Source organism: Rhodnius prolixus, unplaced genomic scaffold (genome assembly GCF_049639745.1).
Source record: "Rhodnius prolixus isolate KJV_2025 unplaced genomic scaffold, Rpr scaffold_16, whole genome shotgun sequence".
NCBI lineage: Eukaryota > Metazoa > Arthropoda > Insecta > Hemiptera > Reduviidae > Rhodnius > Rhodnius prolixus.
This window is the reverse complement of record NW_027411616.1, coordinates 2,575,724-2,602,948: the sequence shown is the minus strand read 5'-3', so window position 1 is coordinate 2,602,948 and position 27,225 is coordinate 2,575,724. Positions and strand designations below refer to the sequence as shown.

Sequence of the window (27,225 nt, the reverse complement as noted above, 5' to 3'; positions counted from 1 at the left end):
TAGACAAAAAGGAAAAATCTATCTAAAAGTTACAAAAATCTCTTTAACAAAAACTTACAATTCGAGAGAAGTATTCGAGAGCACAAATAACACACAGTTAATAATAAGTAAGTTATACAACAATAATTATTGATTTCTTTATTGTAATTTACTGTAGTCCCTTTAGTTGAGTACTTGCAGTTAAATACTTTAATAATTTATTGGCTGTCCTAAAAATATGCATATCATTATCTACTTTATATTGCATGTATACAACATTGTAAGAAGAACCCCTAGATTAAGAAAGCCCGAAAAGGCCCATCTACATGAAATTCCGAATCGAATGACACCTCATTCATGAAAATCGGTTCGCGCGTTTAGGCGCTACGTTGTTTACAAAAAAGGTAACAACAGGAACAATAACATTTTCTGAAAATGCCGTTTTGCCCATTTTCGACGTTGTTTTTCTCAATATCTATTTGATCTAGGTCGTTGCAAAAAAAATTAGTTATAAAGGAGGATTTGCCCAATATTTTAAATAAAATTTGAGATTTTATCTTTTATAGAAATTAAGAAAAAAATTGGGTGTTTGCAACGTTACGCTTTTTCGTGCAGTTTTTGACCCTTATACAAATGCCCTGCCAGACAGTTTTAATAATACAAAAACTTGTGGGTACTATAAATTTTATTTAAAGAGTATATTTACATATATTATTTTTCTGATAAATTTGATTTTTACTGTGTTTCCGCAGGGGAATCTAGGACATGGCGCGGACCAGTGTCACTTATTACGGGTTAAAGTAGGGAATAATTTAGTGTCAATCGAGCGTAAGTGGGTTTGGGCTCAGGTACACAAGCTAATATATATATCATAAATTATGCAACGTGACAGTTGTAATTGTTAAAGAAATAAAAAAACTAGCTGTGTTTATTTACTTTCATAGCGTTCTTGTGATTGTGCTGAGTAAATAAAAGAGGGGTGGGTAGCGGGAGAAAGAATTCAATGTTTCCCACTGAAACGCACGTGAGAGGACAAAGGCAAGAAGAGCCGTTTACCTTGAGCGCATCTGGAAACGCTAAAACATTGCCTAGGCAGCATCCAACCGCTCACTGCTGGTAATCATGTTTGCAGAACCCACTCTTCCTATTCCAATTATTTCAAAGTCTTGGGCTAGAAAGCCTCTGCCCCTTTTAGCAATTTATGGAAATTAGTAGCAACCTTTCCGCGCTATTCACCTTTTTCATAGAATAGAAGCAATTGCAATTTTCATTGAATCAAATTTGAGAGTTGGGACCCGAGTATGAGGGTGTTGAGTGAAATGATGTACGGGGTGCAATTGTGGATTTTGAAATACGTCGATTTGAGGCGCCTCTGTACTTCTGTGAGAGATTACCTCACTATATTATTGGAACAGAATTTGGATAGCTCACATTTAGCTACAAATTCAGGAGTTGGCGTTGGTTGGGAAAAACCGAAAGACCGAAATAACTATGGAAGGCATGACACTAGCGTGCTTCGGTTATTTAACACTTAGAACTGGGTGCAGCATGCGAGGCTCCGGTAAAATATAATTTCCGTTCCATCAGATTATTTCTTTCGAGAACTGCACGGTTCTATCCATTATAATAATAGAAAAATAGTTTCATTATATTTTGGGGGAAAATACACCAAGAAAGACAATTTTAATCCTGTTAAATGTGTATTTTCTCGTATATCTCGAGACAGACTAACCTGTACATATTAACAACATTACTGTATAACATTATTAATTAAAATAATTTTTATGAATTATAGGAAAAAACGTTTCTATGATATTTTTATTATTTAATTTTTTTCATTTTTTATGTCCGCCATTATTGATTACTTTTCGTGTACCACCAACCATCAACTCGCGTAACACAGGTTGGGAAACGCTGATCTAAATGATCCAGATCGGCATATATGCAATTGGTATGCCAAATTTACATTAAATCGTTGGAGCCAATTCCGGAATAATAAAGGAAAATAAATTAAAAATGGATTCAGTTGAGTGTCACTTGCGGTTGGCTAATTTTACCTTATACTTATTGTCCAGTTCAATATTGGATCCTACACTAAATCTCAAATTTGAACTTTTTGCAATTTTTTCCATTTTTTAGTTACGCTGACCCCCCCCCACAGTATGTACCAACCAATTTGTAAAAAGCACTTTTTGGGCTCACGTGAAACTTTGAATCGATTGCAATAGTTGCTCTTACATAGTAAGGATAACGGTCATCTCAGGGCTCGAGTATTTTGAATTGTAATGACCATGAGACTATGATGTATACTTGGCAGTATGCTGTGCTTTTCAATAACCAAACAAAGTCAGCCACCATCATTAATTTAGATTTCTAACGTTCATATGTATAGTTTCCCTCTGGATTCTAGTGTGAGTGACATGCTTAGTAGGCACTTCTATAAATTTGAAAGTTTTTTTTAAAATTGACATAGTGGCGATTGCAGTTATAGAACTCAGAACAATTATCATCTCCAGCAAGGGCTAGTGGAATAGCTGAACAAGGCAATTGTTATTACTGCTTTTTCCTGTAGTGCTATTGTGTTGATCCTCCTCCTGATTAATCGCCTTGTCGTCTGATCGCTCTAATGGATGGATCAAGACGGAGTTCTCTCGGCCCAATCCGATATATACGTGTACAATAAAAAGATTTAACTCGGTTGAATAGAAATAGAGGAATGGGATGTTAGGTCCCTTTTGTGAGAGGACACGCACACAAGTCGGTTGTCGAGGTACTCCTTATTATATATGTATACAAGTGTGCAGTGGGGGTAACACACAATAGGTTTTGGTCGCAAAGAGTAACTTGACCTTTTATCATGTAAAAAGTGATTGTCTCTACAGTATGGCAGCTCCATTGTTTGAGACATTGCTAGATCTGTCCTTTGTGGGCCAGCTAGCATCTATCCACTAACTCACATCAACAAATTATACATCCACTCTATTACACTTTGTAACTCTAAACTGAACTTTTCACATCGTTCGTTTTCCTCCCTCATGTTTCTGAATGTTAACCAGAGCACTTCTTCCCACAGATTTCTTGCAACGACTAACTTCAGTACCTCTGTTGCCCACATCTACGCCACTTTTATAAGACACAGTTGTCTGGGACGTGAGGAGCGCAGTGTAGCTCACTGTCAGTATCATTACTTAATTACTTAAATTAGCTTTTCAACTTCAAATCGCGTTGACTTGCTCTTACTGCCGTCGCTCACCAATGTTCTACCAAGCATTCCAAATTCCAACATTTGGGTAATATTTCATTTCTACCACATTACTCAGATTGTAAAACTATGGATCACCCTAAAACCTAACCTTACATGCAAGCTCACCCCTCCATGTTACAAGTTCGGAGACAATTCTGGAAGCCACTTTCGAGATAATCTCAAAAAGTTAAAATTCTATTGTGTTAAGACAAAATTGCTGTAACCCAGAGAAGTTAATTCCATATTCCGTTTAGTTTCCATCTCCAGTGATTCGTCATTTAAGAAACCATCTGTTAATTTAGTTTACCTCGAAAGGTGAACTGTAGAGAAGGCAAAGTGGAAGGTTGAGAGTTGGAGAGTAGATTTCAGTTTGATTCCCAACGTTATACCATTACTTCTGACTGAAATGAATCAGTTAATTGGTCAAATCGAAAATGTTTCACTTAGAGGAAGTAACGCAAAGGTTCCAGTTCTCCAAAAGAAAGTAACCTCTAGGGAGCAGAAATCAGACAAGAGCTGATAATCCAAAACAGAAATTCTGGAATTGAAGCTGTTTTAAAATTATGAAACTCAAGTTAGACGGAGTTTAATGTGTTGCAGGTAGGGCCCGTTGATTTACCAAACAGCCTTGCAGTTTTTCCCAGGGCATGCAACTCACCCAGAACTCGACGGACGCACTTGTATAAAAGCAGAAATCTTTGAGGGAATATACTGACTACTTTCATCAACTTAATGCGGATTTCCGATTCAAGTAAAATATAAACTTGCCAGATAATTCTCCGGGACTGATTGTTATTGGGTTTCAACATTTTATTAAATTATATAGTATTAGGCAGTAAAGTATGTTTGCTAGTCGCCTCCGTCCACGACACCTAATTGGTAGTTGGACGTTAAGCCCCGCCTGAAAAAATAGGCGATTACTTAACTTTACTTTACTTTTACTTTTTATATAGTATTACGCTTGATTTTAGATTAGTTTAGGTTTTAAAAATTATTTTCTTACATTTTGCTGGCATATTCCTTGCTCTAGATGGTTTCAAATTTTAACCCATGACTAGATGTTGAGAGGTGCTACGCGAATATTAAAAATTACCTTCTAAACATATTAAACATCGCATAGCCACATTAGAGCAGCAAAGACTGAAATTTCCAAAAGCATTCAGAGGCAAGCTGGCACCTTCACTGCCACTGTTACAAACTACCAAGATTAATTTATTAGATGTGGAAAAAGCTCACAATGACTGGTTAATTAAGTGAGGCGTATTGTTGGCAGGCCTGGATAATTAAAACAGTAGCAAACAAATGGGTGAATTGTACAATCATGAGTTTATATGGATGCGATGTTGCAATGAGGAATTGTAGTGAGCTCTATGAATCTGTCGTAACTCCCCCACGCTGAATAAATGTAATACTAAAATCAACACATTAACTGCTGGGGGTAATGCGCAATTCATCTGCTATGAGGGCGGTGAATCATTTGTCCTGTGGTCTGACAGTTTGTGAGCCCCCCTGAGTGCCCAACAATGAATTCTCCGGAACTATTGATTTAACTAGTAACTCGCACACTACCCTTTATCTTAAAACTAATCGTACACAGGTAGTTCCCCATTGCTAATTAAGTCTTCATTATCTTTTATTCCACCAAAGAAAATGTACCTGAATTCTGCAGAATTTCGTTTTTTAGATTGCCCGGAGTAGAAAAGTTAGGCCTTGGATTCAAGCGACAAAAGGGAACCGGATGTTTAGCTTTTGGAAAAATTAGCCGGACGGACTCATTTACAAATATTATCCAGCATTTTGTCCAAAACCTCTATCGATATTCTTTAAACAATTAAACTCAGAAGGTAGTTGCTTTTTATATTCCTAGGCAGAGTCTACCCAAAATCTTTTTTGATAATCGTAGACATAGCTTTCATTATTTTTTTAAAGCTATTCAATATCTTTATTTAAATATTAATAAAAATAACGATAGCTAATAAGTACGTTTTGAATTTGGAATTGCCTGCTCAAGTCCAAGAAACATCAGAAAGTTAAGAGTAACAGAAGCCACTGGAAGTGGTTCGAACCATTGTGGTGAGCTCTATTAATCTATCGTAACTCCCCACAGCGCACCAACGCTCAATAGATGTTTGTGTGCCACAGGTTCCAAAGTATTTTGGTCAGGAAATTAAAAAGTGTTATTTACCAAATCGAAATGCTGAATGAAAATTTTATAGGGAATTCCTGCACGGAGGGACTTCTCTCATCATATGTTCTGATGGCCGGAAATATATGCTATATTCGGAAGTATTAGTTTCAAGATTGAGAAAAGACTTGACAGATATTAACGACGAAGCCAAAATACAGCTCACTGTACAACTTTTTGAAGTACTATTTTAGTACTTTTCAAATTTAATTATGGTCATAATTGCAAATTTGAGAAAATCTTTAGATGGCGACTTAGCAGAACAGGTTTTCAGGGACGAGAGAAAGTTTGGGTCCCAATCAACGACTCTTGCTTTAGGGACCAATCAGACGAAATTTTAATAATTGCAGAAAAAAGATATTGAGTGGGTTGAATAAGCTGCAAAGGGAGGCCTGAAGGAGGCAGCTTGCACAATAAGAGCAGTGTTGCAAGGTGTTGGGGTGTTGGGTGCAGAGTAATGGACGGCCTCTTTTTGTACGCCGGGTCACGCTTCGTCATCACGACAGTAGACACATTTGTTTCTCTTCTTTAGCCAGGCACACGAAATGTAAACACTGGCCTTTTACAATATGAACCACGCTGACAATCAGAGAGAGCTGGGAAATCCAACAGTTAGAAACTTAGTTGAAGTCAGATTCTCTTCACTCATTAATCAGCCCTCTGATGGTACCAAATGTTCCAAACCAATAAGAAATATGATATATGCGCCGACGAAAAAAATCAGCGCCATTTTGCTTCTTTGTACGTTCAACTTTTAAAAATATGTTTCAAAGATATATACCGAGCAATGTAACCGCGGTGCCCCTGATTTTTAAAAATGAAATACATGTTCGGACTTTTTTCGATTTTCCTGTCGTTTTAAAATAGCTCTCAACGAAGTTAAAGATATGTTAAAGCGGTTTACAAATTATTAGAATTAACGAACTAAAAAAATACTAAGTATAACCTGATCACCAATAAAAAAAAAAGAAAACGTTGAAGAAACGCTTAGTCAGTAGCGGTAATTTCAGTATTACGTTAATAGACATCTTCATAGCCTAAGTTTGATTTGTAAATTAGCATACGAAAAACAAAATCAAGTCTTGTTCTAACTTGAGATAGAGTTCTCAGAAATTATTTGCAAAAAAGTAAAATAAAATGCAAAACACATTTAAATAAATGTGGGAAAACAAAAATATAATATATAGGCTGTGGATCGTCTGGCTTTGAGATCTACTCGAGTTTATTTCATTTAAATAATGATAATAAAACAAGTCGGGAACACCGAGTTAGAACAAGTTAGCCGGTACGTGGTCAGCCTAAAGTGAAAACGGAAAATGGCGGAATGTTTACGTTTGATAACATTTCTTCAGGCAACTCTGCAGCCAAGTTTTGGCGGAAATCCACTAGTCCAATTTGCTCGAAGTAGAATTTTATAAATCAGGACGACTTCAGGCACAAATCGCTAAATATTTGTAATGCATGTTTATAAATGATGTCAACGGCCGCTGGTACTTAAACAATCTTGAGGATCCAGCATGAAATATGCATTTAATTTTTGCACGTCTTACGTAGAAATGGAATTTCTAATTCTAAGCCAATGAATTTCCAGTATCGGCAGGGGAGCTTTGTTATTTTTCTTAAGCGATAAAGAGTGTATTTCCGGTGTCTGTAAGGTTCTTCCAACTTTTTATGTATTTATTTTAAATGTATACCTATTTGAAGAGAACATTCATTCGTATGTCTCTTTGGGTGACTGGTTTAAAAACTTTTCTGACCAAATTTCATCAAGATGAGATCTTTTTCTACAAAAAGCAGAAAACTTTCTGTTGAAATGAATTTTGGTAAGGCTTTGAACAAATAGAAGCAACGGAAATCTGATTATTTTAAATACGTAAAGTTGAAATGCAGTTACTTAAATGCCATCAGAATTCACATTTTTCGTAAGTCACACACTGTGTTAGCTCAATGCTGCATCAGATAATCCTTTATTAACAGAATCGAATACAATTTCCAATCAGAAGTTGACGTCCAGACTATGCCAGGATAAAAATTATGGCTCTTATTGCTTAAAATATCTTCAGCCCCACAACCAAACATTCCTATTTAATTATTATTCGTAACCGTAACCCCAACTACGTATGGAACTAAATTTGGAATTTAATACCCGGTTAATATCGCTACTTAGTGAATTTTTTGTAAATTTATCTATAATATTCCTTTTATTCTTCTCAATATAATTAAAATCCAATTTACAGAATAAATAAGGGCCACCTAATGCTTCCGCTCAAGATCTTACAATCGTCACCCAATTGTATTCTTGATTAAACTCATCTCGGTCATCCAAGGTACACAGCGCTAAGAAACATTGCTTTGGCAGTCGGTCTTCTGGAAGAGAAAGTAACTTACTCCAGTAATTGACAGCCCTTCTAAAGACCGGCAAACTAATTTAATAAGTTAATAAAAATAAAAATAAAATAAGTACATGTAAATATAATTTTCAATCCGAGTTGAAAATCAAGTCTAGGCTAGTTTAGTGACATAAATAAAACAATCAATCAATCCGTATAATATGATACAATAATCCCCTCTTAAGCAGAATTTCTCTGCAGAATTACAGTAGTGGCAACAGTACTGTAACCAGTCACAGTGCGAACCAACAGCTCGTACCTGCCAGTTGATCGCTAAATGATTTCCAATGAGGAAATGTTACAAAATTTTGAATCCAACATAATGCTGGGGGTTATGGCAGCCAAACTCAGCCTCAACCGATTAATTCTGGGTGAATTCGTCCTCCTCAAGATGGTAAAGGAGGATTTACAAAATTGAGTTGGCACTTGCGCCACTTTGTTTCAGCGAGAATTTAGTTGTTTGTGGAACGTTCACCAGATACTTGTCGCGTTAAAAAATACAAACATGTTTGTTAACATCAGAGTTCATCATCAATCGAATTAATGATTGCTAATTAAAGAAAGCTTACGTTATATTAGCTCAGGTTTAGGTTTTATTTGAACAATTTCCTGGTCTACTTCAGCGTGTACAAAATGACCAGCCTAATCAAAACCCAATATTCTCGTTTCTTCCTTTTAACTTCCGGCCCCCTCATCTCCCTTTAATACTCACAAAACCCATTCACCGTCCCCCAATTATAATTTGTTTTGAAATGTGATTTGTAAGGGGAGGCGTGCAAGGGAGTTCTCTCTCAAACTGCGACCCTTCGGCGGCTGCTGTGTGTGCTGCCTCTTCAAGGAGTTCCTCACTTTTCCGTCTAGAGCCGTCCACAATAGAATATTGGAGGACTTTAAATTCATTATCCGTTTAATAGATCGACTGTTCAGTATCGATGGGGGAGTTAGCATTTCCCTACACCCACCAACCTCTCAGACGTTGTGCCAACTCTGCAGGCTTCCTCCGCCCTTTTCGAAACCAAACTGGCAACACTTCCAGTTCAAAACTCTGTATGCGTTCACATACCATGCCAACCAAAAGCAAGAGATTTGTTATTGGAAAATTGCGTGCGGCAGTTACCTCACTGAGGTAGCCGAAGCTAAGCATTGCTTTTTTCTCCCTTTTTGTTTAGTTTCTATAGTTTCATCACTTCTACAGAATTTAATGGGAGTTCTAGGAAATTCGATTGGCGAGAAGTTTCGTTCCCCTAGAAAGCACGTTTTAGTTGAATGAACCGATCTAAACCAATTGATATTAACAAAGTTCACAAGTTCGCCGAAAACATATAAAGTGAACAGAACGTTGTGGCAAGGAATGAAATATATGCTTGCGAGCTGAATTTACTCATCTGGCTTCAGTTTGCACTGGCTCACCTCCGCTTCATTTCTTTGACCCCACCCCACAACGCCCCTTCTTAAAAATGATCAGATAATTTTCATTTTATCGGAGTAGTGGAGATGGTTCTCATCAGATGTTTCCGAACAAAGTATTTCCCACTGATTGGACAAGAAAACATGAAAAAATTAAGATGCACAGAATAGAATAAAATCTTAACTAAGTAAATAAGAGATGGTTCCAAAATAGCTTTGTGAGCAGTTCGCCCTTGGCCACGCTAGAATAAACAAACTGATTTTACGTTTGTGTGTCGGTCGTAGGCGCTAGATGTCGAGGGTGACTCTCCAAACTTTTATTGTACTTCTGCGACTAGTTTATTTTTTATCTATAACACAAGTAAATCTTTAAAATGTTCCTAACACTTGTTTAATTCAATGCTATAATCTACCTTACACTGTCTCCGATCAACAGTATCATAGCGTGGCAAGCTGCAGTCATGGGGTCTCTTGTATTTATTTAGATAACAACAACTATACTAAAGAAGTAAACAATATGGATCAGATGTGATAAATTATAAGCAATGGGCAAGCAAGCAAAAGTTGTGAAACGTGAGTTTTTACAAAAGAAAGCAACAGGATACCTTTTGGGAAGGGAAAGTGCGCAAGGGAGTACATGAACCTGTTCGAGATCATAGAAATGCGCAAAAATGAGGGTCTGCGGCAAAAGTAACCGAGTACGGAATCTTTTGATTAATAAATTCATTAACTAGTTGAGATGGTTTCATCATGTAGAGCGAATGCCTGAAGAAACCGAAACATTTGGAAGGCAGACTGCAAGAGAGTAATACAAAGGATATCCCTGTTCAGGATTCCTTGGAGAACTCGAGGAATGGAGGGACAAACTTGAGGGACATGGGAGTAAGAAGATGGAAAGTTACAGGGGTGTGGAGCAGCGCTGTTGAGAAGGCCCCATCTTGGTGTTACACCATAGGCACGCAGGAGGTCCTAAAATATCCTTTTGGTGATCCTTAGTGCATTTTATTCCCCTTTTTTCAAAATTGGAAAAAGTTTTCAAACAAAATAAATTTTAAATATGATGTTTAATGCGAACCAGAATATGTTTCATATAATTTTGTAGACAATTTTTGGCTGAATAAACATTTTTTATCGCCTCAAAAAATAGATTTTGGTCTCAAGTTTTCTTAAACAGTGACGTTTGAATTTTAAAAATTAATCATTTTAAAAACTTTTAATGACAGCGAAATATGACGCGGCGAGGAAGAAATCCCATCGAGCTATACTTCACTCTTGAAGTAACTTCTTCTTTTCCATTAAGTTACTTTTTATATTTTTACCTGTACTGACAACATTCTTTAAACTTATTCTATTTCCTTTAGTTCTGGACTACTCCAGCCACCACAAGGTCGTACTTCCTTTATGAAAGTATTTATGTGAGGTTGACCAGAAAATAGCCAATCCTTCAAAATTGGAGTTTTGTTATGGTTGCAATCGTTAATATTTGATAAGTGATGGTACATTACACAGAAATGGTGCTTTAGAGAAATGCCCAAACTCCCCCAGGTTGTTTTGAATCGAAATTTCACTGAGATACTTTACTAATAAAATTTGTAAGATATGCGCAATTAGTAAACCAAGATAAAAGATAATTTTAAGAGCCATTTTCGAACAAAACTAAAAACAATTGAAAAAGCGATTGAGCAAAGTGGACCTCTCAGTTGCAAAAGTAGCGATTGGCGGTTCCAATGGTGGCAACTAAAGCTAAATTTAAATTTCGTTTTTTATTCATGCTGATCATAAATTCTAAAGAAAGATAAACAGGCACTTGCAGATTCGTCTCTAAAGACCACTTGGTTGGGCCAGATAGATCATAGGATGCTTAAACGGATGAATTTGGATGAGATCGCAATACTTCCTCTAGAATAGTAAGACAAAATAAAAATTGAAAGAGATGCAATTTCATAGAAGCTATAAAAATTATTGCAGGTGAAAAGCCCTTCCAGACTTATTTTTCACTCATTTCCCACCAAACATAAAGAATAATTAATACCATCAACTCTACTAATAGCTTCACTAGAGCTTTTTGTAGAATATTTGAGCTCTTTAAACGAACGTTACAATCTGCTTTAGAGTATCTAAGGGTCTGACCAATGGAATATCCGCTAAGTATCTAACTCGATAGACCTTATTTCTCTGACGGTTTCTTCTGATCCGTATTATCACAGCTTCAAAGGGCGTTTATTGTACCATTGTAATGAGGACGGCTGGAGAAAGAGAATGATCTGCAGTTCCTATTAATAGCGCGAGAAAGGAACTCAGAACGTGTAGTGTTGCCCAAGTCTAACAGCTGATGCTGACTGCGGGTCGACGAGGCATGCAATTACTCCAACAACATAGGATAACATAGAAAAGTGCTCTAATCTGTCAAAGATATCTATGCCTGATATATGGAGATCTTGAAGGAATGGTGGTTGGCGACTATAAGCATGCACATTGCGGACTACTCTGTATCTCACCTTAGTGTGTAGCTGCTGCTGATTCAGCAACTGATCCCTGACCATCTGCAGTTGCAGTATCATCTCAGAGAGTCGCCTTTCTTTCTCTAACAGGCTCTCTCCGGTCAGCGCCTGCAGGTTAATCAGAGAACCATTTTCCAATCGATCTCCACTCCTGCAAAATTAAAAAGAAAGATTTTATATCATTGAACTAATAATTTTCTATTCTTCTCAAATTATCAAAGGTAAGATTTTACGTGGCCGCTTTGCTTGCTTCACCCTTCAAATACAATTCCAGAAATAAAGAAAAATCGCTTTGGGAGCATTTACAAGACCCGCTAATTGCATTTCTTACAGTTCTAATTGCTCATTTTACTTGAGGGAGGAGATTCCTTAGAATACATAGTTTAGGTTATCATTTCTGAAATCTAACAAGGGCATTGGGTTTAGATTCCACGGAGGTAGACTACTGGTAAGAGCGTCTCTTCCAGTTCTGTCTGTTTATCTAGACTTAAGAGCCTGCGAGTAGCTTCTGAGCGTGGATCTTTATTCTGGGAAGCCAAACCAAAAAAAAAAAAAAATCCTAATCAAATCTTTCCCTGGCCACGTCCTATTCTCTTCCTCCTGGCAGAACCTACACGTCCTTTTCTCTGCTAGAACATGCAATGCATGGATTTATTTAATGCTCAACGACCCATTTGGTCGCAGTGAGTTTGGTTGATTAGTTAGCTCTTTGCTGCCTCTCTGGTTGGGACGAATAACTGCACGTAAATTGGTATGCAATTTCCTGAAAAGCGTTTTCACCGGATGTACGTCACTCAGGATGCCCTGGCTGGATAAAAATCAGATGGGCACACCATCTTCTTTTGTTCACATTATGTAAGTTTAGGCTCATCATGAACCTATAGAGCCATTTTTAACAACTTTCAAAGTTAAAAGTTCTAATTCTGAGGTTCAAGAAAATTTCATATCGTAAGCAGCGGTAAGGTAGAGGCAAGCAAGTGTTCACACAGAGTATTTGTTCTTGCAATCAATTCTTATATCGCAATCAAATGCTTTGTATAGCTTGTATGAATATTTTTATGTTTGGAAATTTTATAATGATTGCTTGAAAAAATAAGTTCTATACATTCCTAATACTAATCATAACTTCTTAACAAAAACTTACAGTTTAAAAAGTTAAGTATAAGGGTTGATTAAACGCCAAAAGTTACACAAATCAGCAAGTACCCAACATTTCATTCATGCTTAGTTGATATAATTTAAGTAATTTTGCTGCATTAACTTTTCCTTCACATTTTTTAGAATTTATTAGATGTCACAGACCCTTATGCTGGCCAGTTCGTTCATAATATTATTTGGTTATAATTATGATAAAATGTATATTATATCTTCGTTTTTAAATAGGTACTTTATTTTAACTCTATTCCAAATTATTCTTCGGATTTATCTTTAATATGCCCTTTATTCTGAAGTTGTCACATCTTATACATGCATGTTAAAGTAGAAAAAGACAAAGTTAGAGTCGACTACTGTTTAAATTTGAATCACGGATTAAAAGAATATTTCAGTCTTGAATTCGTCTTACCGAAATATTCGTGAGCACAAATAACACACAGTTAATAACAAGTAGATTATTCAACAACAATTATTGATTCCTCAATTGTAATTTAATTTAGTCTCCCTAATTTTACTTATGGTAAAATACTGGAATAATTAGCTGTCCTAAAAATATGCATCTATTTTATATTACATGTATACAACATTGTGGGAAGAACAGCTACATTGAGAGTGTAATTGAAGAAAACTATATTATTTGCGATAAAGCCAGATAATTATTACCTATTATTATAAACGTTTGACTTCTACATCTTTATTATGTAGTAACAATTACTTTAATCGCAGAATGAACTTAAACCGACGATTTTTATTTAAAAATAAAATAAACAAAATCATTGATGTATGTTGGTGTGAGCATTTTTTAAAAAAGTGTTTGAATTTTTTTAGCCTCATATTTTGTTTTATTTTTTATAACGTTTTCTTTTTCACCTGTAATTAATAGTTAATTATTATAGATAAATAGTTATTACAGTCAATCTACAGTGCTACTTGAACAAATATTTGTAGATAAAAATGGCCAGCATAAGGGTCTGTGACATCTAATAAATTCTAAAAAATGTGAAGGAAAAGTTAATGCAGCAAAATTACTTAAATTATATCAACTAAGCATGAATGAAATGTTGGGTACTTGCTGATTTGTGTACCTTTTGGCGTTTAATCAACCCTTATACTTAACTTTTTAAACTGTAAGTTTTTGTTAAGGAGATTTTTGTACCTTTTGGATAGATTTTCATTTTTGTCTATTTTGCTAAGTTACATATCTGCTTTACTGTTTTTTTTAAATTTGGAATAAGCAATTCTATCATTATAACCTGATAAGGTGTTAAGTAGGAACCGTAACTACCACTGGAGAGATCTTTTTAAAGAATGATTATAGTTGCGGTCCCCAAACCATCCTCAATAACAATTTTTTTGAGAAAGCCTTTTTATATAAAATAGGAAGGGATTTGTACGTAAAAAGCAAATTTAAACTGCGATTTCAGTCCTTCCTTTTAAGAGGAGTAAGAAATATAAACGGCGATTACAGTACTTCTCCCTAAAAGGCAAAGAGGCAAAGATTTTGAATCGAACGACAATTCATTAATGTAAATAGGTTCATGCTCATTTTCGGCAACTTTTTTCTCGAAACCTATTAGGTCTGGGTGGTTACAAAAAAATTACAGTTATAAAGGAGGATTTGCCCTGTAATTTAAAGAAAATTTGGGAATTTTATCTTTTATAGAAAAAGAGAAAAAAATTGTCAAACTTGGATGTTTTTCAACGTTACGCTTTTTCGTGCAGTTTTTGACGATCAACCCTTATACAACTGTCCTACCGGACAGTTTTAATAAGGGAAGGGTTCCCCCTCGTCGGCTAGACCAATGATGTAAGAGGGGAGCGCGGTCTGCTTCCGTTAGCCTAGGCTCCACCTTGCCTTGCTTAGCAAGATATGTGTGTGGCAGCTCGATAGGCCAATAGGGTACCATCCCAGCTCTAGTGGCCTATATGTGAGAAAAGAAAAAGTAGGCACTAATGGCCACAGACGTCGATGTGCCGGAAAAAAATAAGGGAAGGGATTAACTATGCGGTTAGCATATTGGATTCCCACGCGGAGGTACCGGGTTCGAAACCAGTTGCTGTTCCTTAGATTTTCTCTTCCTAGGAGCTCCTTTCAGCTTAACATGTCCGATGATGGACTATCCGGAGGCCGGCAGTGCACTGGAAAAAGCTCCGGGCGCCAATAACCTTAGATGTTAACGCGCCTTAAATCATTAAAAAATAAAATAAAATTTATTACTGTAGATCGCATTTTAAAAATACAATTGTGATGTAAATTAAACAAGGATAGATAATATTTCGGTCAGAGAATCCACAATAGCTTTAAAAGAGAGGGCGTATTTATGAGGGGTTATCGGATATTAATAGCAACTTGACACAATCTGTAGTTTTGCAATCTTACTTCCTTAAACAATGATTCCAATTATCCTTATAAGTTTGAATCTAGATATTTTTTGACTGATGTCTTCAAGAAGTGTGCGAACGCAGTCAGACTATCATCGCTACTTTTGGAAGAGAGAGAGTATTGATGATCAAACCGCTATGGAGTCAGGAAGTTATTTAACATGGATAAACAAATACGTCTGCGTGATCATGATTGTCGATGATCTAAGTCGAAATGCAAGATCCTGTGACCGGATCCGTTTCACTCAATTAAGGACAGTCTGAGCCTCAAATCAAATAATGAATGCGTTTTGCTTCTGGAAAACTACTGCCGAATTGCATTGAACGGAATTCTGGGAACCATCAACATTGTACCAAAATACACTTTAGATTTAAACAAATATAACAAGGTTGCTGTAATCTGAGATCTCTCAAAACATCAATATTTTGAGAATATGTAATGCTTGTTTGGTTTCTCGGGCAATGCCCTGCGTTTACGAGATCCTGGACATTAAGCTTAGAAGTTTTCCGCTAAAGTATTATTTCAGTACAATTTTTCCTAATTTAATCAGAATTGATGAAATTTGACTGAAAAATGATGAAAATCCTTATTTTTATCTATTATTTTATACAAATTCGTAAGTGCAATTAAATATTCCTTTAAGTACGCTTGAATAGTTGCCTTTTCAAACAGTTGTGAGGGAAGAATTGAAGAGAAAGTGGTCAATGGTCTCATCTGATTCTTACCCAGCTAGGGCATAAGTAGATTCAAAGGCAGCGAAGGGCCTGAGTATTTGAAAATATTCCTCAACTCTAAGAAATTTACTTTTCTCCCTCCCTGATTAACCAGATTTGGCAACCTCTTACTACTACCTATTTCCAAATCTAAAGAAATTCGTAGCTGGAAAAAACTTTTGAGTCAAAAAAAAGGAGAGAGCAGCAATAGTTGGATATTTGGCACTTCAGGGATGTATTCAATGGATAAAAGTTTGCATTCAACTAACTAGGTAGAAAATTTAATGATTTTTGAACTAAAACTAACGCCTTCACTGTTAGATAGAAAAATGTTCAACTTCCTTGTTTGAGAATTTTAGCGAAAGAAGGTGTTGGAAGTGTTATTAACCTGATTTGGTTCATATTCAAGGGATGAAGCAATGAAATTAGGGACAGTGGCCACGACTAGAACGAGAATGTAGAAGAAAAATAGTTGAATATCTTTAAACTCATTTGCTTGAGATATTTTCTTAGCCTTCTGTGTTGCTAATAATTAAAAACTAATTATTCTTATCAACTAGCACTCCAATAATAATGGAACTAAACCTTGGCTCTTGGAAGATAATTAATTTTTACATAACAAAAATATTTAAGATAAATAAAAAAGAAAAGAAAAAAAAGAAACAGCCTATCAGATAATTATTTTGCAAATGAGATCCAGAACTGTGATGCATTTAATTATGATTTTTGGCCTCATCAATATGTGGGCACACTTTGGTTGGGACTACATGTAAGCAAACTTGACTGCCCCGGTGATAAGTTGCCAGACTAATCTCCTGTTTGGCTCTTCCACTCCCAGTTTTCTGAGCTCTTCTGAACTCTCTCATGATAACACCTTCTATCTTCCGCTTCACACTCTACAGAATTTTAACTTAATCCTATTCATTCTCTAGATTTCAAGCCTTAGCGATCTTTCCACTTTCACTTCAGAACTCAAATCTATTATAGAGCTCCATTTATCTGTCCCGTGTGGCATTTTCCCAGTAAGAATAAATTCCATCTGGCAGCATAAATAGTCGGTTCATGCTTCCGCGAGCGGTTCTTAAATTAAAGGGCGCTTTTATGCAGTTATACTGCACCTAATTCCAGCAGCATTTCGCTTTTTATGTCCCTAGGTGAAGATGGCTAAGTGTTGTAAAACTCTTTAAATTACCATTCTCAACTTGATTAAGAGATCGACCTCGCCACATACTACATTTCTTCGCAATTTATCTGCACTCATAGATTTAGCTCTTCATTCTTGACGGTTCTAGCTCAAAAAAACGGCATGGTCCGGGAACACACCATCAGGGCTGACCAACCTTTTAGCTCGCTAGGGCCACATGAGGCTATGCATGGCCAACAATTTACAAAACATAATACATATTAAAATAAAACACGATTTTGTTTAAAAACTTGTATTGAAACATTGCATTGAAGGTTACAAAACTATTCTTCTGACTCTCCAAATCAGTTGCAATACGTAAAGGCTGCTTACGTACTAGGAGCTGGATGGCGGCTGCAAGAGAGAGGAACAACTGGCGGAGTAAAATCGAGGAAGCCAGCACCCAACTAATTGGGTTCTAGTGCCACAGGGAGAGAGAAAGGATGCTTTGTCCTCAGATTTGTCTGATATTTTAATTTAATTCATTATTTTTGTGCTATTCTTAACTAATTTTTAAGATAGTTCTTCCTGCGTAGTGGGCCGCATTAAAATACGTAGCGGGCCGCGGGTTTGCAACTCCTGCTTTATATCATCCTTTTTTAAATGTAGAAGTAGGACTTTTGAGAATGTAAGTCTTTTTTTACCATGTTCGCCGCTCAAATATTAGTGACGTTTAGGAGATACAAGTTAATGGCATTGTTCTTATAAGATACGAGCTGACCAAGTTTGCGAAGTCATTAATTTGTATATTTTTTAAATTACTTTATTCTGATGTGAATGGGCATCGTGCATGCCTGAGAGCTCTGTTATTGGACATTTCGGCGACAAGCTGGCAGACTTTGGCTTTTTCCGGCGAACAGCATTGCAAGGATTGTTCGCGATTATCGAATTACAAATGAATGCTCAGAAAACATTGTGGATATAAATCAAACAGGTTATGTGCCAACCCAGCAAAAGCAGGACAAGAAAACTGAGAGGGCGCTAGGGTATTAGAGTAAACATAGAATCTAGGGTAACTAAACTGTTGAAAGTTTACGAGTGACTTTAAGAGTGATGGCGACCTTTGCGAGTATCCTAAGCCAAATACTCTGCAAGCCCTGTGTGTACTGCGTATGGGGTGTCAATTTAGTGTTGTTCGAGTTGCTAACCTAAGCTCGGATACCCGCAGAATGCCATGATCCCTGAAGAAATGGCTAATCAATTAATGCAATCAATCAATTTATTCATCCGAACTCCTTCAGCATGCGGAAATGTGAAATGAAACCTCAGAGAAAAATATTCTAGAGAATTTTAATTTATGCGCCTGTCGCAAGGAATTACTTTTTTGGATGCGTGAGACTAAAGGAATTTATCGGCCTCGAATAGCCGCCACCAAGATTTAGAACAAGAAGTTGCGCCACACTGAAGCAAGAAGAAGCAGTTAACAGAAAAGACAACATCTTGGACCTTATATCATCAAATACATATTTATTATTAAAGTACTATTAAAAATATAAATCTGCAGTATTACTTGAGGCACCTTACACTCAATCAGCGGTTCGAACACCAAATTGAAGCAAAGTAAATTACTCTCATAAACTCTTACATATCGGCATAATTAAAAAATATCATAGCCCAACATTTTTACATTCATAATTTTGGCATAAGTTAGATTAGCCCATTATCTACTTAAATATTTGAATATAGTCTACTGTAGACACCTAAGTGTTCATCTATCCGCCACATTTCTCATATCAACTCTGTCATTCCTTGAATTTCCCTTTGAAGCTATTGAAAACATGGTTTCCTGAGAAAGCTTGCCATCCCTATCAAGGAGTAAGAGGAATAAAAACATTGGGGTAGGAAGGTCACTGCTTAATGGTAGATAGACGATGATCAATTGGAAGAGAGACAGAAAATCCATTAGAATGCATAAAGTAGAGAGAGACTATGATGTTAAGATCAGAAGACAAAGAGTGTAAAAATAACTAATATTAGATAAAATGGGAAATAAATACTCGATTGTACTAAATCGGAACGGCGCGATTATGCGCAGGGTCAGAAGTCAACTGTAAGATAGTATCCAGCAATTATTGTGTGTGCATTGTACAATATTATCACTATCAAAGGAACATTAAATCTCAGATAAATGTTTTTACTTATAGTTACATCGTTAGTACTGTCTAGCCATATATTACTTGCTAATTTATATGTTAAAATGTTATTTAAATTGATCGGTATTTGCAACTTCATCAGTAATACGAGGACTGAGTAGATATAGGTTACAAAGCACACTGATTTAAGCGATCGTTCAACTAATCTCATTAGAAGTGGCATGCCTTAACAAATCTTCCGTGTATTTGAATTATTTTTTATGAAATTGTATGCAACACTCATCGCTGGAACACTTGAAGTGATCAAATCAACGACTTTCAGCGCTACTGAATACTTAATAGCTGCGCTGCCGTTAACTAGTCTCCTTTCATCCAATGAACAAAAAATAAAGTCAAGGGAAAATAGGTTGAAGTACACAATTTCAAAAGCGTAAACTAAATTCTGAGACATTAGCAAAATACAGCTGCTTATTTGTGAGAACTGTAGTTCTGTTTACACAATAATTCAGGGATTTGAAGAGATTTTTAGTAGTTTTATGCAAATAAGATCAGTTTTCTGTATTGTTTTCTCTGTTCTTAATGCAAGGTAGGTGACTCATGCCGGCAGGTAAGTAGTATTATCTTTCATTATGAATTATGAATCAGAAAAACAGTGGAAGAGAAATGCCAATTCTGGAACACCTTTCTTGGCAAAAGTAGCGATCAGAAGAGACCTAATGGCTCCACCTCACTGCTCTATTCACATACACTTCATTTCACTCGACAGTTCCACCCTTTATCCTTCGCTAACCAACCACAGAGTTCGCCTCCTTTACTCATACTAATCAGTTAATTCTCTTTCATAGTGCCGTTAAAATTAAGATGAAAACTAAACATTAGAACTTACCGAGAACACAGCAGAGATCGTAGTATATAAGATGAAAGAGAAGAGGTCTGCAAGTAAGCAAGATAAGGTGCATAGCTGACCCTCGCTCTGATTGCACTGCAACTTTCTGGCTTACGTTCTCTCGTTAAACACAGAAATTAGCATTAAACTAACAAAGGAAAATTTTAAGGCAGCCACAGTGCTAACCCTATCCCTCTGTATTGTAATTATTTCCTTTGTTGGCGCTCCGACAGTTTAGAGTGTTATTATTTTTACGTAGACCATGTTTTTTACTAGTAGATTCTTCTAATGCTACTTGTAAGTCTTTTCGTTTAAACCGCTAGAATTTACCGAGACCAAGAGCGCTTGCCAGAAACGATAACGACACTTAGATAAGTGTTACCATAAGGAAGAAGGGTTGCAAAAATAATTGTTTTAACTATACATCCATATTTCTTGGATAAAAATAAAGACTGGAATTGTTTAAATGACACGACAGTATTTACTATGACATTTCTCACTATAACAGTGAGGGTTGGCGAAGAACCACACAATTTATACTTCCGCAGTTGGAACCCCTCACTTTTCGCTGGTGGCACTTTGATAGGCTAACTATTCCACTTTCATCTCTATATTATTTATTCATCCTGCCACAACTATACAACCACAGTCATTTTAAAAACTTTCTTTGTTCTAAGCAATTATAAATTTAATTAACAAATATTACCAAAAAATTAGAACATCCAACTAATAAGAAAAATGCCTTGCACTTCGATTATCACAACATAAACTAAGTTTCTATAAGCCCCCTGTGATTTACTTTAGGATTAGCTAACAATATTTTACCAAACAAAAATTAGCTAATGGTAGAATCTCATTGTGGGAAGTAGGCAATTTAATCTAGAAGTTCCAGTTATCTAATAGTATTTTCCAGCAGTAACTAATAGTAAGTTCCAGCAGTAACTAATAGTAAGTTCCAACAGCAACTAATAGTAAGTTCCAACAGTAACTAATAGTAAGTTCCAGCAGCAACTAATAGTTAGTTCCAGCAGTAACTAATGGTAAGTTCCAGCAGTAACTAATAGTAAGTTCCAACAGCAACTAATAGTAAGTTCCAACAGTAACTAATAGTAAGTTCCAGCAGCAACTAATAGTTAGTTCCAGCAGTAACTAATGGTAAGTTCCAGCAGTAACTAATAGTAAAATGGACAAAGACAACCTTGAATAGGTAAACTACTAATAGGTCCACTTACGCTGAAAGTATTATAATCCAGCTAAGTGTGATCCGCCATGTTGTTGAATCAATCAGGACAATCCGTCTGAACGTTGATCCCTTTAAAGCTATTTATTAAGCAGCGCCGTTTGTCAAGTGGCCAGACGCTATAATTCTTCTTACTATTAGGTGCCACGGTAGCGGTTAGCGGCCCGCAAAGCTAAGATGTATTGTGGTGCAGTAGGTTCAAGTCCCGGTCTAGGCCTTGGATTTTAATAAAGAAATTTGTAGTGAAATATGTTAGCTAGTCACCTCCGTCCTTGACACCTAATAATACTTTGGACACAGCTGGTACAAAAAGATGCCAGCACAGTATTATTTTAATTCAAGAAGGAGGAAGCACAAGAAGGAGGAGATCTTGAAGAGGACATTTTAAGGATAGAAACACTCCGGAAATGTGCAGAGTCTAAACATTAATGTATTATCGTTGGTTTAAAAGTCGATGAACTTTACGGGCAGAACTTTTTCGTTTCTTGTTTTTAAACGTAATTTAATCTTAAAATGTAATAAGGAGGAGACAAGAAGTAAAAAGGCATAATTTCCCCCTCTGTGTGTAGTTATAAAAGACTGAGAGGAGTGGGCGCAACATGTAAAAGATTAAGGTGGATGGGGCAGAGGATAATGGAGTGCAAGATGCAAGGGAACTACAGGGGTTACAAGGGAGTTACAAGTGGACCCCAGAGGGACAGGGCACAATGGTTCACTGAGTCAGACCGGCTATTATTTATTCATTGGAGTGTCTCACCCTTTGCAGGGCCAGCTCTGCAGTCTGCAGCAGGGACAGAAGGCCGTCCCTCGCCTACTAACTCATCCAATTCCAATAAAACACACGTCTAACGTGCATACGCTCGCCAGAAAGCAACACCAAGGGCTGAAGAGAAAATAGAGTCGGAGCCAGGATGTTTGTGGTCGGCAAAGGCTGCACTCCTTCCAACAGGACCCTTCGGCTCGCCAGTATTTTTTTCCGCCCTACGTAAATAAATAAAAGCTGTGCATTAGAGTCTGGGTCGCGCGTAATCTAATTGTTTGCGTCCATAGGTTGTGCAAAGACTGGCAGGGTAACGTAGTTACGACACAATCTAATTCCTGACCATGTTCCTAGGACAGCGCCAATGTTGAAAGAACACATTTCAATATTCTTTATTTTTCACTTTTAGTTTAGTTTCTAAAACATTTAGAATTATTGTTCTTTCAGGACTACAGTCTATGTTTGACGAATGTTCATTCCTTCGGACTCCAGCTCCCTCGGGGAACGGCTGTTGTTGGCAGCACAATGATCGTGTTTTAGAGTAATCAAAACTCTATCTTTTATCCTCAATCTTGAATCAAATTAAATACTTTACAAACTTGGCTTACAGACCAACTTTTAGCTCACACATCGTTATTATAAAAATAGTAGAGTAATGGCGTATTTTGTTTGGCGTGCCTTAACGTCCAACTTCCAAATAAGATGTCGTAGCCCGGGCGGAAGCAGATACTTCACCAATAACTTGTAACTTTCACCAATAAATTGTTTCTAACAAATAAATAAATAAAAAATAGGTATACTCGCAATGCGAACCCAGGATCTCCCATTTACAACGCCACACTTATAACTACTAGACCAACGCCAATATTATTTGCCAAATAAAATGAGATGAAAATCCAGTTGGTACGTTTTGGTTGAATTTTTCTTTGAAAAAACGTAGATAAATATTAACCATAGAATAGAATAGAATTCTATTCTATTCTATTCTATTCTATTCTATTCTATTCTATTCTATTCTATTCTATTCTATTCTATTCTATTCTATTCTATTCTATTCTATTCTATTCTATTCTATTCTATTCTATTCTATTCTATTCTATTCTATTCTATTCTATTCTATTCTATTCTATTCTATTCTATTCTATTCTATTCTATTCTATTCTATTCTATTCTATTCTATTCTATTCTATTCTATTCTATTCTATTCTATTCTATTCTATTCTATTCTATTCTATTCTATTCTATTCTATTCTATTCTATTCTATTCTATTCTATTCTATTCTATTCTATTCTATTCTATTCTATTCTATTCTATTCTATTCTATTCTATTCTATTCTATTCTATTCTATTCTATTCTATTCCATCTACTGGACAAGAAGTCCTCTATTTTATAAAACATATTATTCAATAAGAAGTCTTTAATAATTTTCTGAAATTCCTTCTTCTCTGTATTTCTTATTGATCGAGGAATTTTGTTGAACATCCTGGCTGCCATCATGCCCGGCGCCTTGTCAGACCTACACAATCTCCTTCTAGGCAAATGTAAGTCATTTTTGCTTCGTAAATTATATGAATGTTCATCACTTCTTAAAACATTTTTCTCGTTGTTTTTTATATGCATTATATTGGCATAAATAAATAACGACGGTATTGGCATAAAAGTACGAGTATTCATAACAACCACCACAACTCCTGCAGAGGTATTGACTTCCAGTAAACTTTATTTAACTTCCAGATTAGCGTTAGTCCAACAGTAAAACATAGAGATTATCAAGCACAATTTATTCAATATTTTATTATTATTTTGGTAAATAAGCAATTAATAACTGCTTTCCCAAAATGAACAGCCAAAACAAACTTTGCTTTAAATTTGCTCCTTGATGTTTGACTCCTCCCTTGGTAGTACTATTGTGAGATAGGAATTCAAATTTTAGGAAACTGTTAAAACAATTAAAACTGCATTAGGAAGTTGTATAAAGGTTGATCGTCAAAAACTACACGAAAAAGCGTAACGTTGCAGATCCTCCATCTTTGACAATTTTAGTATATTTTTCTATAAAAGATAAAATTCCCAAATTTTATTTACAATATAATACAAGGCAATTCCTCTATTATAACTGTAATATTTTTAGAACCACACAGATCTAATAGATTTTGTGAAAAAAGTTGCCGAAATGGGCAAAAACGGCATTTTCAGAAAATTTCTTGTTCTTGTTTTTCTTGTTGTTACCACCTTTTTTGTAAACAGCGCCTAAACGCGCGAACCGATTTTCATGAATGAGGTGTCATTCGATTTGGAATTTCATGTAGATGGGCCTTTGGGGAGGTCTCGACGCTGTACATCGAATGGGAGAGGAGTTAGCCCCATGTATGTAAGGCCCCATTTAAAACTAATAATACTAATAACTGTGTAAATCTTAGCCAGATATTGTTTAAGTTTGACAGAAATAAGTGGCTACATCTTCTCTACGTGACATTAAAGTGATTATTCTCTCTTACACTTACTAAGGGGAAGTACTGCAATCGAACTGTGAACCGATTTTCATGAAAGAATTGTAACTCAATTGGAAATTTTATGTAGATATGGCTTTTTGGAGTCTCAATGGTATATACTTTAGGAAGGGAGTTTGCTCCCACGATAGAAGGTCCCCTTTCAAATTATTATTTTTTTTCAATGATTTAGCTAACCTCCGGATAGTGTTCTTTCGTTACAGACAACACTGTCCATCACCGGACAGTGAGCTGTAAGAATCTCCTGAGAAGAAAAAAACTAAGGGTCAGCAGCTGGATTCGAACCCGGGATCTCCCTAACCGCATAGGTAACCTGTGTTAAGCGCATGGCTGATCCCTTCCCTTTAAACTTTTAATAATAGTAATTCTGTAAATATTCGCCATATTTTAATAAATTTTGTCAGGAAGAAATGGCAGGAGAATTATTGCAATCGTTCGCAGTTTGATCACTCTTTTCCCTTTTAGGGAAACAACTTATTTGCAAATAAAATACCTTCTACTTTTATTCGAAACGTTATATCAAGACTTTTTTTTGTTTTTTGAAGAGTTCTTTGGAGACAGCAACTCTAAGCAACATATTAAACTATCTCTCCAGTGATAGATAACGTTCCACTGGGTCACAATATCAAGTTATAATAAAAGTATTGCTGATTCCAAATGTTAAGAAAATCTGTAATCCAGATGTGCAAACTTTACAGAATAGACTTTAAAAAGTTAAGAATTTTCTGGAAAACGGGATTTTGAATTATTTTAAAAGTTAAAATAATAATTTAAGAAATATTAAAACTGTCCGGTAGGACATTAAAACTGCTTTGTGTACCTTTTGGCGTTTAATCAACCCTTATACTCAACTTTTTAAACTGTAAGTTTTTGTTAATTTACTGTTGCTTTCACTGGAAAGTATCAACAAAAATTTAATTGGATTTATGTTTCTGGGAAAATATGACATTGAGGGCAAATGTTTATGTGCGTGGGCGTCCAGTATCTCGAAGCATTAATAGAAAGGAATTATCTCATATTTTCAGCGCAAATCAGCCTAATTGTTCTAGATATCCTGTATATCTTGATCATTAGAAATATTTAAAGTCGTTAAAATCAAGGAAAAATTAGAAAAATCTATCCAAGAGGTAAAAAGAATCCTTAACAAAATTTCACAGTTTAAAAAGTTAAATATAAAGATTGATTAAACCCCAAAAGGGAAGAAGACAAAAATCAGCAAGTACGTCTCATTCATACTTCAGCTCGTAACTTCAGCCAGTTAGAAAAGCCTACGTGTTTTATTCAAATTTTATAACAATATTATCATTTAAGTAATTTTACTGCATTAAATTCTCATTGATATTGTTTAGAATTTATTAGATGTCCACAGGCACTTATTCTGGCCATTTTCATTTACAAAATACTCGTATTTGTTCAGTAAAGTAGCACCCACATAACTGAGATTGATTGTCATCTTTACATCATTACATCTTTAAAAATGGTTAAATTACAGCCCAATGCCAATAAACATACAAAATGGAGAACAATAGGTGAAACAGGGAAGGGATTAGTGATGCAGTTAGCGTACTGGACTCCCAGGCTGAGGTCCCGTGTTCGAATCCAGCTGCTGACCCTTAGATTTTCTTTTCCTAGGAGCTTCTTACAGCTCACTGTCCGGTGATGGACAGTGTTGTCTATAACGAGAGAACACTGTCCGGAGGCCGGCAGTGCACTGAAAAAGCTCTGGGCTTCATTTAAAAAAAAAGAAAAGGTGAAACATGACCCTAGTTTTCTTTTACCTGCTTCCCCAGAAAATAGCAATTATTCCCAATTTATAGTTTACCACCACATTCTCGTAGTATAGAATACAAGACATTAAGCAAGAAAAATCTTTAATTATTTATGTTTTTATTGCATAGTTTGATACATCATTAAATACCTACAGAAGAAAAATTAGTAAAAAAAATTAAACTTTTATTTTTCATGGAAATAATTAGCATTAGAGAATTGGCCAATCACAGAGAGAATGAAAGTGTGAAAAGTAGTTGGTTGAATAGCCAACCAGAAGTGAGAAACGTTTATTAAACCACGCCTGCCTTCCATGTATGTCACATCACGCCTTCTTTAGTCCATAATAAACTGGAAGATATATATTTTTCATTTTTCTACTTTTTGTTACCTTTAAAAAACGAAAGTTTAACTAATTTTATTTAAATTAGGAATTTAGTGCTACAGAGAACAAGAGCACAAATTACACACAGTAAAACAAATAAATAACTACTTGCAATAATAATTTATATCTAAATCCTAAATAATTGCAGTCCCTGTTATTGAGTACTTGTAAAAATGTTTTATAATCAAATGTAGATTACTTCAGCAATAATAGCTTTTCCTAAAAATATGCATATCTTTATCTATTTTATATTACATATATTATAACATTGTGGGGAGAACACCTAGATTAAAAATTTAATTGAAGAAAACTAGATTAAAATGTAATTCTAACAAACTAGATTAATTATTATTTTCATATTATTTTTAATGCTTAACTACTAGATAGAGTGAAGTATCAATCAATTTAAATGAAGAATGAAGTTAAATCGACGATGTTTACT

General features: G+C 35.7%; 1 protein-coding gene across 12 annotated transcripts in view; it reads right to left on the bottom strand.

Annotated features, from left to right (window-relative positions):
• The window catches only part of Sox102F (transcription factor Sox102F), a 411,141-nt gene that overhangs the window by 66,943 nt on the left and 316,973 nt on the right, over nucleotides 1-27,225 (bottom strand). For all 12 annotated transcript variants that reach the window (XM_074134517.1, XM_074134527.1, XM_074134518.1 and 9 more), the window contains one exon: nucleotides 11,704-11,857. In XM_074134517.1, the coding sequence (XP_073990618.1) occupies nucleotides 11,704-11,857 (154 nt within the window). The remainder of the gene's footprint in view (nucleotides 1-11,703; nucleotides 11,858-27,225) is intronic.